The 18,122-nt window shown below is 38.9% G+C and overlaps 1 protein-coding gene and 1 non-coding gene across 14 annotated transcripts in view; both read left to right on the top strand.

Annotated features, from left to right (window-relative positions):
• Nucleotides 1-18,122, top strand: part of UBAP2 (ubiquitin associated protein 2) — a 116,868-nt gene that overhangs the window by 81,855 nt on the left and 16,891 nt on the right. For 11 of the 13 annotated variants that reach the window (XM_089912500.1, XM_089912502.1, XM_089912503.1 and 8 more), the window contains 7 exons: nt 261-313; nt 3,370-3,437; nt 5,451-5,640; nt 9,120-9,333; nt 12,318-12,595; nt 13,222-13,391; nt 17,277-17,490. In XM_089912500.1, coding sequence (XP_089768626.1) covers nt 261-313; nt 3,370-3,437; nt 5,451-5,640; nt 9,120-9,333; nt 12,318-12,595; nt 13,222-13,391; nt 17,277-17,490 — 1,187 coding nt within the window. The remainder of the gene's footprint in view (nt 1-260; nt 314-3,369; nt 3,438-5,450; nt 5,641-9,119; nt 9,334-12,317; nt 12,596-13,221; nt 13,392-17,276; nt 17,491-18,122) is intronic. The other 2 variants (XM_089912509.1, XM_089912510.1) reach the window with 2 other exon arrangements.
• On the top strand, nt 5,762-5,842 carry LOC115803868 (small nucleolar RNA SNORD121A). Its single transcript, XR_004024661.1, has one exon. It is a non-coding gene; the product is annotated as a small nucleolar RNA SNORD121A (small nucleolar RNA).

The following is an 18,122-nucleotide window of genomic DNA, read 5'->3' on the forward strand; positions in this document are numbered from 1 at the left end:
TTTCTTAAGGCAGAATTGCTTGGATATCATCCAAAAGCAATCTGAGACCATTGCTTTTGAGTTTTTGTGGATAGTACTTAACCAACTTGCATTTGAAAACATGACTGATTTTCTTGAGATAGATTAAAAGACTCATATTTCTTGGATTGTAAACTATATTGCTAATGGTATATGTGATATATCTTGTGCCGTACACAATAGAGAACCACTTGGAATCAGACATTATTTGACTTTGTGGTGTAAACTGTGATTGTCAACAGGGGCCTGGAAGAATTCTGTGGACGAGTGGACAACGGAAGACTGGACTGAAGATGTAAGTGTTTACACTTACAATCACAGACTTCTGTGATTACCATGTTTTTTTTAGCAGATGCTTCTCAGAAGGAAGTTGGTGTTTTCAGGTTTTTGCGAAACTTGGTTTTAAAGCAACCGTTTAAAGATGACCAGGTGTTGGGGCTTCCCTGGCGGTCCAGTGGTTAAGACTCTGCCTCCAGTGCAGGAGGCACAGGTTCAATCCCTGGTCAGGGAACTAAGATCCCACATGCCACGTGGTGTGGCCCAAAAAAAAAAAAAGACCAGGTGTTAAGTAGGAGTGACATCATTTTTTTCTCTATCTTTGTTTTATTTGGCCTGATAACTAGCTGATGCTATTATCCTGGCCTGTGAATGATACTTACTCTTTATAACCTTTTTATTAAAAGAGACAGTCTATGTTTGGGGTTTATAGTTGAAATTAACCTGAATAAATCATTCTGGTTCTAGGCCCAACCAATTCCCTTTTCAACTAGATGGCTCTTTTTGTATTCATTTATTCCACAGACATTTTTGAATATACTGTACTAGCTTCTGGGTAGTGTTGGTCTCTAGGTTCTGTGTTCAGCATAAGATATCTTAACTATTTTTCTGTTTCACTCTTAAGGCCCAGAACAAAAGTATGTACATGTTAGAGAGTTACAGCTGACATTGGAAGGGAGAGAATAAAGGGTTTACAAGTATTGACCTTCAAAATTGCATAAAGTGATCCAGACTTTGAGATTTTATTTTTCTTTTTGAGATTATTCCCCCTCTCCCCATTTTGTACTCACAAACATTTTTTAAAAAGAAACAAAAGTGCACTTGTGCTTTCTTTCTTTTTAGCACTATTTTATCTGACTTGTTAGGGAATGAGCTGGGTAGGGCATGAAAAAGAAAGATGCTCATTTGATTGGAATTTGGGAAATTTAGGGAAATTTAGAAATTTAGAAATTTATTTTCTTCTACTGCATACTAACCATAAGCCCTTGGGGTATGATGTCAGCGGGCTCTCTGTTACCTGTAATCTGAAGAGACTGAGCTGGATGGGTGGCTATTAGAATCAGTGGAGGGATGGTACCAGTGATGACAGGAAGTGAGAGTGAGCAGCCTGTGGACACCATGCCTTATTTCAAACAGAGCTGTCCTACTTTTAAATGTTTTGTGTTACTAGAATTTTTGCTAAGAATTTGTTGGGAGAAAAAAAGGCTTCCAGAGCTAAAAGCTTTATATCTCCTTGCCTGTTGTCTGGGTCAGTAGGCAGGTTAGAAAGTCACCAGGCTGTCAGAGGGCAGATGACCCGTATTCAGATTCTAGCTGGGTTGACCTGTTGACCTCAGATGAGGCATCTTTCCTTTCTGAGCCGCCTATTTTTCATCCCCAAAATGAATATCATAATAACTGTCATGCCTAACTGATGGGATTTTTCTGTGCTTCAGATGAGGTCTTAGGATGTAAATCTGCTAACAAGTAGTTCAAAGGTACACACATATAGGCAGTAATATTCTGTTGTATAGACCATATTGAATCACGATATAATTACTGAAAAGAATTACAGTAGGGAATTTGGGCATCTTCTTTTCTCAGGAAATATCAAAATTACTTCAAAGTTTTCTGACATATACAAAGTAATGGTGATTGAAAGGTGAGTAATTTAAAATGCAAATCCTAAATTCCTTCTAGAGCTTAGGAGAAGAAAACTGCAATTTTCTGTACTCTACCGGGTTAGATAGGATTTCAGTGATAAATGTAGTTCTCATTTTCCTTGAACTTAATATTTTCAAGGCTTTAAATCTACTCTATTTTTACTTTTAATAGAATTACTCCTTAATTGCTTCTCTCTTTGTCTTAATTTAATTTGTAAGATTCTTTAAGGCAAAAATGGATTCCTTAGAATTCTTAAGATACTACCTTGGATTAGGGTGCAGCATAGCATAAGCCTTTCTTGTTGAAACAGTATAATCAATTCAGCACTTTTGTTTTTATGGAGAATGAACATCTACTGTCTGCTCTGCCCCTGCCTTAATATCAGTGTCTTAGGAAGTCTGATTTTATGCTGGGTTTCAGAGTTCTGAGACATTTAGCATTGTTAAGAATTACAGCAGTGTTCGAATAGCATTTTCATTAATTTTTCACATTATGTCATTAGATCAACAAAATCGGCCTTTAAAAGCCCATGCCCCACTTTGGAAACATAAAAAGAGTCTGCCTTTCAACAGTGTCAATTGAGGTTTCAAGAAATTTTATCCTGTGTGCCTTAAAAGTACCTTAAAACAGTATGCATGAATCTCAACACAATTATGTTGAGTCAAAAAAGTCAGACAAAAAAGACTGTATGTTTAAAAAAATTCCACTTAAAATTCTGGAAAATACAGCCTAATCTGTAGTGACAGAAAACATACCGGTGGTTGCCTGGGGACGAAAGTGAGTGCTCGAGGAATTGATTACACAGGGACAGGAGCAAACTTTTAGGGTAATAGATACGTTCATTGTCTTGATTTGGTGATGGTCTCATGGAGTATACATATGACACAACTCATTCAGTTATTCGGTTTGAATATTCACAGTTATTGTATGTGTTATACCTCAATAAAATTATTTTGATAAAAACAGTAAGGAAATCTATGACTAGTAAACCTATTACTAATAAACAAAATGCCAAAACCATCTGTGTTTGGGGAAAGAGAACGTCAATTATTTTGCCTTTTCAAACTTTCCTACTCCTTTTTGGAGTTTATAGTAACATTAGTGGTGGTTTTTATTGGTGTTCTCATTTTATATAATGTGAAGTAGAATAGTGAAACTGGGACTTGAACTATGGCACAAGGGTCTGGCTTTACTACTTCACTTTCTTGTTTCGCTGATGTGGAATTCTTTTGTGGGATTGTCAATCTAAATTTATCTTCACCATAAGAAAATTATGTGCCATAATCACTTGTATATTTCTTTTCCTTTGACCACCTTTTGGGTGAACTAGAATAAGAGTACCAGTGACTAAAAATTGTCAGGAATTTGATACATTTTGATTAAAATAAAGATTAAAATAAGATTAAAATATTTTTAATCCTTTCATAACAGCTTTCTGAAACAAAGGTCTTCACTTCCTCATCTGCTCCAGCAGAGCATCTTGTCACACCTGGGCAAAGGTAAACGCTTTCCCCCACCTTTTGTTTTTTAGTCAAAGCATAATTGAAATTTCTTGCCTCAGGAGAGTTGTTTTCTTCCTCAGATCGCTTTCTATTTTTACCCTTTTCTTGACTCTCTTTCTGTTTTTTCTCTTTTTTGTGTGAGACTTTTATTTTATCCCTAACTTACTTGGTGAGCTGACAGAGCCTCCATCATTTCCTAATTTGTTGTGATCAGTGATGAATTAAAATAGCGATTATGTTTGTGTTAGAATTTGTGACAGAGATAATGTTAAATCTGTTTAATGGTTCTTTTTTTACTTTTGTAAGCATACTGTTTTTGACAAATAAACTTAACAGAACTATCCTTTGGTTTCTTCATATAATACCATTTATTTAGATCTTCTCAGGGTAGTACAAACTTCTCATTTTATATGGGTTCTACTAGTTTTAATCTACTGATTTCATGGATTACAGAAAAGGAAGGAGCTTTTGGGGTAATAGAAACGTTGTTAGAATGTGTGCAGAATTGAATTATTGAAAAGCATTTATTTGCATCCTAAAAACCTTTGATTATGGTTTCAAAATGCAGTGACCTAGAAGGATGAGAGCCTTGATATATATGACATCTGAGCATTGAAGACAGTTTTGAGCCCAACATGCTCAATCTCTTGCTAAATGTGATGGTTATAAGACTTCATTATAGGGAAATAAAAACGATCAAAGGTTATGTCTTGCAATATATTTTGTGAATTGCTCAGAATTTCTCCTTAAACGGATATAACTTCTGCATTGTATTTATTACTCAATGAATTTGATAGGATCATTTTCATTTAAAAAATAAGAAATGGACCTTTTCAATGGTTATTTTTCAGAAGACAGTGCTGGACTGTTTTTCATGCATATGTCTTATCAATCTTTTGGAATCGAACTTGGTTCTGGTTTTTTTAGTAATGGAACTTTTAAGATGGGTCATATGTAATATAACCACCATGGATTTGTATCCCTAGAATTAGGCTGTCATAAGTTAGAACATTAACTTGGGGTCCAAAATACTAGATCCCATAACTTCAATCCGGTTATGGGAACATGAGAGTTGGTAGTGGATAAGGAGAGAAACTTCGGCCTAGGAACTTTGCTATATATCACAAGTGAGTTTTGAATTATTTGACCTTCCAGAATCTGCCTCACTGGCATGGTGAGAGTTTCCGTTAGGAGAACTGCCTGGGAACTGGCCTTTAAAAAGATTTAATGGAGCAAATTATCATGTTAGGGTCATCCTGTGGAGAAATTAGTGGCTCATTCCCATGTCAAGTAGTATATTACTTGGAAGATCACTTCTTCCTCATGCTTTCAGGTTTTAAGACCATGATTCTCAAATTTGGATCTCTGTCTTTCTGGGGACATTATAAGAATCCTAGTTAACAGAGTATTTGTTAATACGTTGTGCATTTTTTCCTAAATATTTAAGAGAGAAATTATATGAGATTTATATAAATGTAAATATATTATTGGATAGAATGCAGAACTTATAGGAATATTTATGATAAATGTCAGACTGCTTCAGTGGTCTAGTACAGCTTTGGTCCTCATTCCTCAAAAATATGGATTCACTCTCCTTTAGGGAAGTTTAAGAGAGACTGGTTTCAAGTGATAAAGGGAGCCAGATATTCTAAAGGAAACAAGCCAAACTTGAGAGAACTGTTGAAGTGTACTCAGTTGCTCCAGGTTTTTAAATCAGTTGTCGTTGTGCCGTTTCTGTGGAAACATCTTAATGCACCTTTTCGTTTCTCTTCTCTGCAAAGCCCTGTTTCACGCTCTGTGGCTTGGTATGCCTTTTTGGGGAGGAGGAGTGTGTGGCGGATGATTTGATTCCCTGCTTTTGGCTCCCTTAAACTCCAGTTTCCAAGGGTTTTCGTCACTGGGATTCTTTTTAGCATGAACTTATTACTTAATATTGACTCCCTTCTCAAATTCATTTTTTTGGTGAGATTTGCCTGTGACTCATTCTTCATTTGCTTTTTGTCTGCTTAGTGTTGATCTGGTAGCCTTGCTCCAGAAGCCTGTTCCTCACAGTCAAGCCTCAGAAGTCAACTCCTTTGAAACTTCCCAACAGCAGGGCTTTGGCCAAGCCCTTGTCTTCACAAATTCTCAGCACAACGGTCAGATGGCACAAGGGACTGGCAGCTCCACTGCTGTCAATCCCTATCCACCTCAGAGTCTGGTAACTCACTTTTATTTCAGTATGGGATTTTAAGGAATGTACCCATGAGCAAATGTATTCTAGAATGACACATGCCTTATGGTTATTTTTTACGTATAAAAGTTTTCTACACTAGATCTCGGTCCAGAAAACAATGATGTGATAATTTCCAAGCACATATCTGATGATGCCATGTGGAATTCAACTACTGAGTTTTCTGGATGAAGATAAAAATACTTCTTTATGATTCATTGAATTATGAATTAGTTTAGTTATAATCATTTAGTTAGGCATCCTTCTTACTAATGATTTTTTTTTCTTGGATTTTGTTTCAAAGTCTGTCTCTGTACTTAAGATGTTAAATTTTCATTTGTCTTCCAGTTTACTTAAATGCTAATGTTTGTGAGTATTGGCTTGCTAATATGCAAGAACAGTTTTTTCTAGGTCTGCCTAGGTTCTTACATTTTTTTCATTTTTATTTGTTATTCCAAAAAATTATGTAGTAGAGGCCCTTAAAATTTTAAATGCGTTTTCAATGGAACAGTGTCATCTGTTGCTGCATATATGACTCTGGCTCCCATAAGAATTAAACTCCCATCAGAAAGAAGTTCAGGAACCTTTAGTGAAGCATATGAAGATAGGTGATGGGAATAAAAGAGCATAGAACGTGAAAGAATGTAGCTGCAGAATGGTGAACTCAAGTCCCTATCCAACTGTGGGCAGTTCTGAGTTGGCAGAGGGGAGGTTGGAAGGGCTATAAACACAGATCCACAGCTTTCCCTAGTGACAATTGCTTTGGTTCATTCTTCGCTGTGTCCTACCTGAAATCTACAGTTGAAATGGAATTTCTTATGAATACGATATATGATAATCACCCTCTCCCACTTGACTCAAAATCCTTTGCTGTTCCCTAAAAAAATGGAGAATTGAATATGTAAACTTTTCATTGCTGTCTTCTACTCTACATAGTCATGTCATGTCAAGTATAACTGGCTTGGGAACTTGACATTTTTAGTGCCATTGTTGATAGTGTTTGAGAGGGTATCAGTGCTTGAAGTCGGACAGGCCCAAGGCAGGGTGCTGTCTCTGTTTTGAGAGGGCCCAGTAATACCCCTGAGTTTGATTGAACCATCCAATTTCTTTCCTCCATCTGCCACTGGTATACTGATGTGATGTCCTTGCTGACTTGCTGGAATCATAGTCAGGCCACTGAGAGCGTAGATAAGACGTGAGTTGAGTTTTTGTTTTTGTTTCTGTTTTTTACAGCATCCCCCAGGTATGTTGCTTTTTGTTGTGGACAACATCTTGAGAAACTGGAGTAAGAATTGTTTGTTTAGCATATTAGAGCAGTGGTTCTCAACCCTACTGTACTTTTTTTAAAAAAAAAAAATTTATTTGGCTACATTGGGTCTTAGCTGCGGCACACGAGATCTTCATTGCAGCATGCAGCATCTTTCATTGCAGCGCACGGGCTTTTCTCTAGTTGTGGCTTGTGGGCTCTAGAGCGTGCAGGCTTAGTTGCCCCACAGCATGTGGGATCTTAGTTCCGCAACCAGGAATTAAGTGTCCCCTGCATTGGAAGGCAGATTCTTATACCACTGGACTACCAGGGAAGTTCCAACCCTACTATACTTTTATAATCATTGGAAAACTTTAGTTAATAGCAACATTAATAATGATAATAATAATAAAATTATACCAGATTCTACACAAGACCAGTCAGAATCTTTGGGCTTGGGCACTTGTGTGTGCTTATGTATATGTGAGTGCATGTGCACAAGTGTACCAATAGACACATTTGTAAACTGCCCCCATTGATTGAAATGCATAGGTGGAATTAAAGTCCTGTGCTAAGTGTTACCTAAAGCAAGGTGCTAGTCATTGATGCAGTGATGTCATCGTGTTGTGAAACACACAGAAAGTGCGTTAAGATTAAATGCTGAAACAGGATAGAGATTAGGTAAGAAAACAGAAAGAATAGAAGCATCATCCAAGAAGCCTTTATTGAGCAAGTAGGCTTGAGCTGGGTTTTGGCAGATTTATAGCAACATAAGAGTAGTGTAGCGGGCAGCATGAGCACAGAATCAGGAGTAGCAATAAGTAATGTTAGCACAACTTTCTAATAGAAACAGATTCTGTGTTTGATGTGCAATAATTGCCGACAGCCTAGTTTTGGAGAATTTGGATATCTTTAGAACAACTGGGATAGATAGTCCATGCCTTTGGGAATTGATAGCAGAAATAATTCTGCTCTCTAGATCTGACCTCTTGATGAAATGCAAATCATTTCTATTTTTAACCTTTAAGATGGTTATGGAAAGGTTTCTTTTTTTTAATTTTTTTAATGTTTGCTTGTTTACTTATTTATTTATTGACCACACTACACGGCATGTGGGATCTTAGTTCCCCAACCAGGGATCGAACCTGTGCCCCCCTGTAGTGGAAGCATAGAATCTTAACCACTGGAATGCCAGGGAAGTCCCTGCAAAGTTATTTTTGACAAAGGACTTAACCTTTCCAGAAACTGAATGATCGTGATAAGTAAAAATGCAGTTGATCTGCAACTGTATGTTGTCTAGTCATAGGCTTTCATTCGCATTGGGAGCGTATTTGGTGTAGTTAGTCATCTAAACACCTTGAAATAAACACAGCAGTGTCTAGGGAATCTGCTCAATACACAAATACCACCTGTGTAATTCATATCTGATTTCAGAATACAAACTTTTTAAGTAAGTACTGTGACCTGCGTCTGATCTTGCCGGGTGACCCGATGGCTGATCTCTCTGTGACTAAACCTATTAAAAACATTAAAAAGTTAAAGACTGTATTTTGTTTTTCAGGCTTGTCTCTGTCATTTTATTCATGGTATTTCTCTTTACTTTAAAAAAAAGTAGTATTGTGTTTGTGAACTTGTGACATCACTTTTTAAATAAAAATCAATTTCTTAAAGTCTAGGGCAAATATTCCCCTTCCCTCTAACCTCTTTTTAAAAATTATTTATTTATTTATTTATGGCTGCGTTGGGTCTTCGTTGCTGCGCACGGGCTTTCTCTAGTTGCCGCGAGCGGGGGCTACTCTTTGTTGCAATGCACGGGCTTTTCTTGTTGTGGAGCATGGGCTCTAGGTACGTGGGCTTCAGTAGTTGTGGCACGTGGGCTCAGTAGTTGTGGCTCACAGGCTTAGTTGCTCCACGGCGTGTGGGATCTTCCCGGACCAGGGATCGAACGCGTGTCCCCTGCATTGGCAGGTGGATTCTTAACTACTGCGCCACCAGGGAAGCCCCCCTCTAACCTCTTATATCAGAATCAGGAAGGACTGTTGGATTTATGTAGTCAGATCTTGTAATGTTTTCATGTAGTATTCACTCAGATGATTTTTACTAATCCAGAATGTTTTAGGTTATAATTTTTTAAATCCTTGTGAAAATACATGGCGTGTTTTAGAGCCTGTTGTAGAAATTCTGTATCGCTGAGGACTTTTGCTTTTCTTTCCCTTTAAAGTCATCCGTCCTTGGTTCAGGATTTGGAGAGCTCGCACCTTCCAAAATGGCAAACATCACCAGTTCCCAGATTTTGGACCAGTTGGAAGCTCCAAGTTTGGGCCAGTTTACCACCACCCCAAGTTCACAGCAGAATAATACAGGTCCTCCCACAACCGCTTCTTCTTGGGACCTCAAGCCCTCAGCATCCCAGTCCTCAGTCCTTAGTCATTTTGGTAAGTGTATTTTGGTAAGTGTGGTGGTTTGCCCCTAGTGAGGACATGCCGAACATTAGCAGAGCAGGTTGACTTTTGCACACTAATGTGGATTTGACAAGACATATTTCTTTTTTAGTAGAACTTCTGCAGAGTTGCTGAGTTAAATCAGTCAGCTTGGCATTGTATAAATACCTGCATTTATTTGTTAATATTAGTAGTAGTAGTAAGTACATACCTTGAAGAGATGTGCAAAAACATGGAAATATTCATGCAAATATAAGGAAACAACACTTTGAATAAATGCCTAGACAGATTTTTTGAGCTTTATTAGAATAAGAAGGTGGAATGTGGACAACACTTTAAATCATATCCTCTGGTTGCTTTCTGATTCTAACACATGCATGTATCCACCATGATTTGGTCCAGGCTTAATGTCTGTGGTTTATAATTTAAAGGCATCATGTGTAAGTTGGATGTTTTCTAAGCTGTACTCCCATAGACTTTTTGACATTAAACCACCATTTCCCACCAACACACACATGCCACAATAGCAGGGGGTTACTTTAACCATAGGGTCAGCTGTCTGGTTTATGTTTAGGGTGTATTGAGAGACATGGAAGCACATTTCTCTGCTGAATGAAATGGTTTACTGTTATGGAAGTACCTGAGACTACTCTAGGTTTGAAGTCGTGTCTACCAAGGAATTCACTAAAGATTCAGTGCCCAAGGTTTTTACTGGGGGACTTGGTTACGTGGGCACCCTCCACCTAGTACAAACCAAAATTGTAGAATCCCAGAAGGAAAGCAAGTATTCAACATAAACCACATTGTACAAATAATCGAGGAGCAGAGAATCCCTTTTATCAGTTAGAGTGTAGGCATCCTTTGTCTAGAACATACCAAAATTCCCTGTTCCCAGACAGAAGCTGAGAGCCCATCTGCAAGCTGGCATTTCTGATGGCAGCTATAGGCCTCCTATGTATGTTAACTTTTTTCTGCACACTTAACAGATGAGTGGTGTGAGTTTTTAGATTTGAGCGTGCTATTCCCATATTCTTTAAAAGCCTGTCTTCTTTGTACATGCCTCTAATATCAAGCCAAAAATAGATTCATCTATGATGGAAATATACTAAGTCATGGGATGGCAAACCTTCAACTGGATTTGCCACCATTTGTGTAAGTACACTTTTATAGGAACACAGCCACAGCCATTCATTTCTGTTTTTCCTGTAACTACTTTCAATCTACAAAGGCAGAGTTGAGAATTTGCTAACAGATGGCCTTCAGAGCCTAAAATATTTACTGTCTTGTCCTTTGCAGGAAAGGATTGCCAACCTCTATCCTATATGACAGAGGTAGCATTTCAACTCAATGGTGGAAAGATGGTTTATTTCTGTTTGGTAACTGGCTGGAAAATGAAGTTGGATCCCTAACTCCCACTCTTCAGCAAAGTGCCAAATGAGTGAAATACCCAAACATAAATAATGAATCTAGAACAATAATAGAGAAAAACATGGGAAGATTTTGATATACTCTGTGTGAGGTAGACCTTTCTAGATATGATAGGAAACACCATAACCAAATGAAAAGGGAGACAACCTATGAAAAAAAAATTTGTATCATAGGCAAAGGGCTAACTTCCTTAATATAAAAACTAACTAAAAATCAAGGAGACCAACAACGAAGTAAAAAAAATGGTCAAGAGAGGGTATGGACAGAGTTCATAGGCAAAGAAAACTTAAGTGTACGCAATGATTTTTAGCCAAACATATCATTTTTTAAAAGAAATTTATTTATTTTTGGCTGCGTTGGGCCTTCGTTGCTGCGCGTGGGCTTTCTCTAGTTGCGGCGAGCGGGGGCTGCTCTTTGTTGTGGTGCGCCGGCTTCTCATTGCGGTGGCTTCTCTTGTTGCGGAGCACAGGCTCTAGGCGCACGGGCTCAGTAGTTGTGGTGCACGGGCTTAGTTGCTCCGCGGCATGTGGGTTCTTCCCGGACCAGGGCTCGAACCCATGTCCCCTGCATTGGCAGGCGGATCCTTAACCACTGAGCCACCAGGGAAGCCCTGAAACTTATATCATTTTAATTTGTGTCTTTTCTGCCATTTTTCCACCAATCAAACTAGGAAGGATAAAAGTGTGGTATTACAGTATGTTAAAAAGTTTGTGTTCTGTCTATGGATAGGAATTTTGAAGTGTTTGTCAAAATTTAAAATATAGTCACTCTTTGAACCAGCAGCTGTATTTTAGCAATTGATCCTACAGATATACTTGCACTTGACCAAAATGTCTTACATAGAAATATATTCATTGCAGCATTGTTTTTCATAGCAAGAGATTGGAAAACCTAAAAGTTTATTAATACAGTACTGGTTTTAAAAATCAATACCTATGTATGATGGATTACTTTGTAATCATAAAAATGAAGTAGCACCTTATACGTTAATGTGGAACAGTCTCTGAAAACTAAATGGTTTGCGAGGAAGCAAGATATATGTGTGTGTGTGTGTCTCTATGTATATATACTGAAACAGTATGTCTGAAGATATTCAAGAAACTGGGTACTGTGTCTGCTTCTGTGGATCAAATTTGGGGATGGGGTGGAAGGGTGATTTGTATTCACATCACATTCATGTGTATTTTTGTACCTTTTAGATTTTGTAATATCACATATGTTACTTACTGAAAAAAAATCAATAATATAGTTTTCAGAAGTTAATATAAAACACCTATTCCCCACCCCATATGCTTTAGCATAAACTGAATCTCCTCTCTGCATAAGACATTAGCTACAAACCCATTCAGGTGTTCTTTTCAATCTATCATATACCAGTTGTTAAACATTATAGACACACGCACACACCACGTTTGGGATTCAGCTAGAAGACGGTTGGGAGAAACTAGTGATGACAGCAATCCTTCAGCATCAGTGCTGGTGGAAGAGGGAGCTGTGAGCTCATGTGCCTAAATGATTGATTGTTGCCCCCCACCCCCCCGCCTTCTTAGACTTCAAATCTCAGCCTGAGCCATCCCCTGTTCTTAGCCAACTGAGCCAACGACAGCAGCAGCAGACTCAGGCAGTCACTGTTCCTCCTCCTGGGTTGGAGTCCTTTCCTTCCCAGGTGAAACTCCGAGAGTCAGCACCCAGAGACAGCAGTACCTCCACTGTGAACAAACTTCTGCAGCTTCCCAGCATGACTGTCGAAAACATCGCCGTGTCTGCTCACCAGCCACAGCCTAAACACGTCAAACTCCCTAAGCGGCGAATACCTCCAGCTTCTAAGGTGGGTCTTCCATCGTGAAGTCGCAGTCCCAAAGACAGACGTATTTTAACACTTAGTTCCTGTGGTATTTTCAAGTACATAGTTTACTGCTTTATGAGGACTTAGTCACTTCTGAGCAACTGGGCTAATATTAGAGGGAATGGGTTTGTGCGAAGAGACAGGGACTGTGCATTCAAATTACAGGTCTGGCTCAGGAAATCTGATGGTCTTGTGTATTTAACTCAGGACCTGCTGTTCTTACGTATTTAGCTGTGCTCTGTAGACAGAGGATGAGTGGTTCGTTGACCAGGTAATGCTTTCATTAGAGGCCCCTCTTCTTCACTCATCTTTCACCACAATCCTCCCCCCTCTCTTTGCTCAAAGAAGCAGTTGGTGGCACTGACCATTGTCCTGTTAACTTTTTTTTTTTTTTGTCCTGTTAACTTTTTAATTTTTCTTTGCTCTGTTCCTTTCTCTCTCTTTAAAAAAAAAAAATCATCTTCCTTTTTCCTTCCTTTCAGCCTTTCACTCCTTGTTCCTCAGGCCTGCCCACAATGCCCTGGGAACCCAGTGCTTGTTAGCTTTGTAGGCCTTGGGACTTGGAATCTCTGACCTCTGTTGCTGACATCATGGTTTTGCTTTTTCAGATCCCAGCTTCTGCAGTGGAAATGCCTGGTTCAGCAGATGTCACAGGATTAAATGTCCAGTTTGGCGCCTTGGAATTTGGATCAGAACCTTCTCTCTCTGAATTTGGATCAGCTGCAAGCAGTGAAAATAGTAGCCAGATTCCCATTAGCTTGTATTCGAAATCTTTAAGGTATACAACTTCCTACTTCTCTCTCTGGTTTTGACTGAATTAAGTCCTTTGCAAAGTAAAACAAAATAGAGCCTAAGAAATCACCTGGTGGAGAAAAGACACCCTATAGTGATGGGTTTGTGCCGTCATCACCAGTATCTAATTACAGAACATTTCTTCCATCACCCTAAAAAGAAATCCTGTGCCTGTTAGCAGTCACTTCCAATTTCCCCCCTCCCCCATCCCCTGGAAACCAGTAATCTGTCTCTGAATTTGCCTGTTCTGGACACTGCACATAACTAGAAAAAAATGCAGTAAGTGGCCTTTTGTATCTGACTTCTTTCACTTAGCATAGTGTTTTCAAGGGTCATCCATGTTATAGTGTGTATGCATTTTGTTTCCAAATAATATTTCATTTTGCAGATACATCACATTTTGTTTATTCATTCATTAGTTTATGGACATTTGGTTGCATCTACTTTTTGGCTATTATAAATCATGCTGTGTGAAAATTCAGTTAAAATTTTTGTGTGCTTTAATTTCTTTTGTATATATACCTAGGAATTGCTGGATCATATGGTAACTCTCATATTTAACCACTTGAGGAACTGTCAAACGTTTCCCACAGAGGCTGCAGCATTTACATTCCTACCAGTAGCTTATGAGGGATGCAGTTTCTATACATCTTTGTCAACACTTATTTTCTTTCAGTGGAATATTTTATAAATAGAGAATCCCAGATTTTAGATTCTATTTTATTAAATTTTTTACTTTCTAGAGCCAAAATCTGATAATTGCTTGAGTTCCCTTTTCTAAGGATGGACTCACAATATCTGGATTCCGTAAAGATTCTTAAGGATCCTTAAAGATGTCACCCTGCCTGTCAGTTAAATTAGGTGGGTCTAATTTGGGAGGGGGGGAGGGGTGGTTCTTTTGAATCTTCAGTTGCATCATTTAAATAATGCAGTAGTAACTGTGATTAAAAATCTTCCAACAAACAAAATCCCAGGACCAGATGGCTTCACAGGTGAATTCTATCAAACATTTAGAGAAGAGCTAACACCTATCCTTCTCAAACTCTTCCAAAATATAGCAGAGGGAGGAATACTCCCAAACTCATTCTGCGAGGCCACCATCGCCCCGATACCAAAACCAGACAAAGATGTCACAAAGAAAGAAAACTGTAGGCCAATATCAGTGATGAACATAGACGCAAAAATCCTCAACAAAATACTAGCAAACAGAATCCAACAGCATATTAAAAGCATCATACACCATGATCAAGTAGGGTTTATCCCAGGAATGCAGGGATTCTTCAGTATACACAAATCAGTCAACGTGGTACACCATATTAACAAACTGAAGGAGAAAAACCATATGATCATCTCAATAGATGCAGAGAAAGCTTTCAACAAAATTCAACACCCATTTATGATAAAAACTGTCCAGAGAATGGGCATAGAGGGAACCTACCTCAACATAATAAAGGCCATATATTACAAACCCACAGCCAACATCGTTCTCAGTGGTGAAAAACTGAAACCATATCCTCTATGATCAGGAACAAGACAAGGTTGCCCACTCTCACTGCTGTTATTCAACATAGTTTTGGAAGTTTTAGTCACAGCAGTCAGAGAAGAAGAAAAAGAAATAAAAGGATTCCAAATCAGAAAAGAAGAAGTAAGACTGCCACTGTTTGCAGATGACATGATACTACACGTGAGAATCCTAAAGATACCACCAGAAAACTACTAGAGCTAATCAATGAATTTGGTAAAGTAGCAGGATACAAAATTAATGCACAGAAATCTCTTGCGTTCCTATACACTAACGACAAAAAATCTGAAAGACAAATTAAGGAAACAACCCCATTTACCTTTGCAACAAAAAGAATAAAATACCTAGGAATAAACTTCCTGAGGAGACAAAAGACCTGTATGCAGAAAACTATAAGACAATGATGAAAGAAATTAAAGACGATACAGACAGATGGAGAGATATACCATGTTCTTGGATTAGAAGAATCAACATTGTGAAAATGACTCTACTACCCAAAGCAATATACAGATTCAGTGCAATCCCTATCAAGCTACCAATGGCGTTGTTCATAGAACTAGAAACAAAAAATTTTACAATGTTTATGGAAATGCAAAAGACCCCGAATAGCCAAAGCAATCTTTTTTTTTTTTTTTTTTAAATAAATTTATTTATTTGTTTTTGGCTGCATTGGGTCTTCGTTCCTGCGTGCGGGCTTTCTCTAGTTGCAATGAATGGGGGCCACTCTTCATTGCAGTGCACAGGCTTCTCGTTGCGGCGGCCTCTCCTGTCACAGAGCACAGGCTCCAAGTGTACGGGCTTCAGTAGTTGTGACATGTGGGCTCAGTAGTTGTGGCTCGCGGGCTCTAGAGTGCAGGCTCAATAGTTCTGGTGCACGGGCTTAGTTGCTCTGCGGCATGTGGGATCTTCCCAGACCAGGGCTCTAACCTGTGTCCCCTGCATTGACAGGCGGATTCCCAACCACTGTGCCACCAGGGAAGCCCCCCAAAGCAATCTTGAGAAGGAAAAACGGAGCTGGAGGAATCAGGCTCCCTGACTTTAGACTATACTACAAATCTACAATAATCAAGACAGTATGGTACTGGCACAAAAACAGAAATATGGATCAGTGGAACAGGGTAGAAAGCCCAGAGATAAACCCACGCACATATGGTCACCTAATTTATGACAAAGGAAGCAAGAATATACAATGGAGAAAAGACAGCCTCTTCAGTAAGTGGTGCTGGGAAAACTGGATAGCTACATGTAAAAGGAATGAAATTAGAACACTTCCTAACACCATATACAAAAGTAAACTCAAAATGGATTAGAGACCTAAATGTAGGACCGGACACTGTAAAACTCAGAGGAAAACATAGTTAGAACACTCTGACATAAATCACAGCAAGATCCTATTTGATCCACCTCCTAGAGAAATGGAAATAAAAACGAAAATAAACACATGGGACCTAATGAAACTTGAAAGCTTTTGCACAACAAGGGAAACCATAATTTACAAGACGAAAAGACAACCCTCAGAATGGGAGAAAATATTTGCCAATGAAGCAACTGACAAAGGATTAACCTCCAAAATTTAGAAGCAGCTCATGCAGCTCAATGTCAAAAGAGCCAACAACCCAATGCAAAAATGGGTGTAAGACCTAAATAGACATTTCTCCAAAGAAGATACACAGATTGCCAACAAACACATGAAAGGATGCTCAACATCACTAATCATTAGAGAAATGCAAATCAAAACCACAATGAGGTATCACTTCACACCGATCAGAATGGCCATCATCAAAAAATCTACAAACGTTCTTCAGAACCTAGGGGCAGGACAGGAATAAAGACACAGATGTAGAGAATGGACTTGAGGACCCGGGGAGGGGGACAGGTAAGAAGCTGGGACGGAGTGAGAGAGTGGCATGGACATATACACACTACCAAATGTAAAACAGATAGCTAGTGGGAAGCAGCTGCATAGCACAGGACGATCAGCTCGGTGCTTTGTGAACACCTAGAGGGGTGGGATAGGGAGGGTGGGAGAGAAACGCAAGCGGGAGGAGATGTGGGGATATATGTGTATATGTATAGCTGATTCACTTTGTTATACAGCAGAAACTAACACCATTGTAAAGCAATTACATACAATAAAGATGTTACAAAAAAATAAAAAGTAATGCAGATGATCCTGGATTGGATCCTGCACGAGAAGAATTAACAACTAAATAAATAATGCAGTAGTGTAAATTTGTAGTTACAGATATGTTTATTTAATTTAGAATATGACAATAAAGAGATGAAATCACTCCATGAAAACCTGTAAAGTGACACAAATTTATGTCTCATGTCTTTTATTCTTTGTAGTGACTCTTTGAATACCTCCCTAGCAGTGACCAGTGCAGTGCAGAACTCCACCCACACAACTTCAGTCATTACCTCCTGCAGTCTGACCAGCTCATCGCTGAGCTCCACTAGTCCCGTAACAACATCTTCCTCCTACGACCAGAGTTCTGTGCATGACAGGAGCGCATACCAAAGCTCTGTGAGTCCATCGGAGTCAGCTCCAGGAACCATCATGGTTAGTGGTGTTTCCGGTTTCTCCTCATAGGAAATCCTATTTGGAGCTCAGTGTGTAGTTGGGAAATCATGCTTTTTGGCTAAGATTTCCTTTTAGAAATGGCTAACCTTTTAAGTAGAATCCGTATAGTTCGTTGGATTTGCCATTAGTGGCCATCTCATTTGAAACCTGTGTTTCAAGCACCCTTGCACAAGGATTGTGTGAATGGACCCAGACGCTTGGTATAAGGATAGTGTAAGGATATACCCTGAGTTGTTCAGAGCGGCTTGGATGGCGTAGGCTGGGACTATAGTCTGTAATATTTCGCTTTCCTGTAAGGCAAAGACATTCAAGCATTATAGCGAGAGCTACTTTAAAGAGTGGATGAGAACATGAAAATAATGAAAACAATTGAATTGGCATAGCAGAAATTTGGGTATGTTGTCTTTTCTTAGGTTTCCTTCTAAGATTCTGAGGAAATATTTATACGTATCAACTTAAGAGATTTTTCCTCCCTTCCTTTTCCATCTTTCATGTTAGATGTTTTCCTCAAATGTCTGGTGATTCCAGGCTGCCCACTTGACACTAAAAGGTTAACTGCCTGTGGCAGTAGGTTGTTGGATGTGGGCTTTCGTGAGGGACAGTGTGGGCGG

This window comes from Delphinapterus leucas, chromosome 6, assembly GCF_059928025.1.
Source record: "Delphinapterus leucas isolate spDelLeu-1000000601 "Yukka" chromosome 6, BTC_Dleu_Yukka2, whole genome shotgun sequence".
Lineage (NCBI taxonomy): Eukaryota > Metazoa > Chordata > Mammalia > Artiodactyla > Monodontidae > Delphinapterus > Delphinapterus leucas.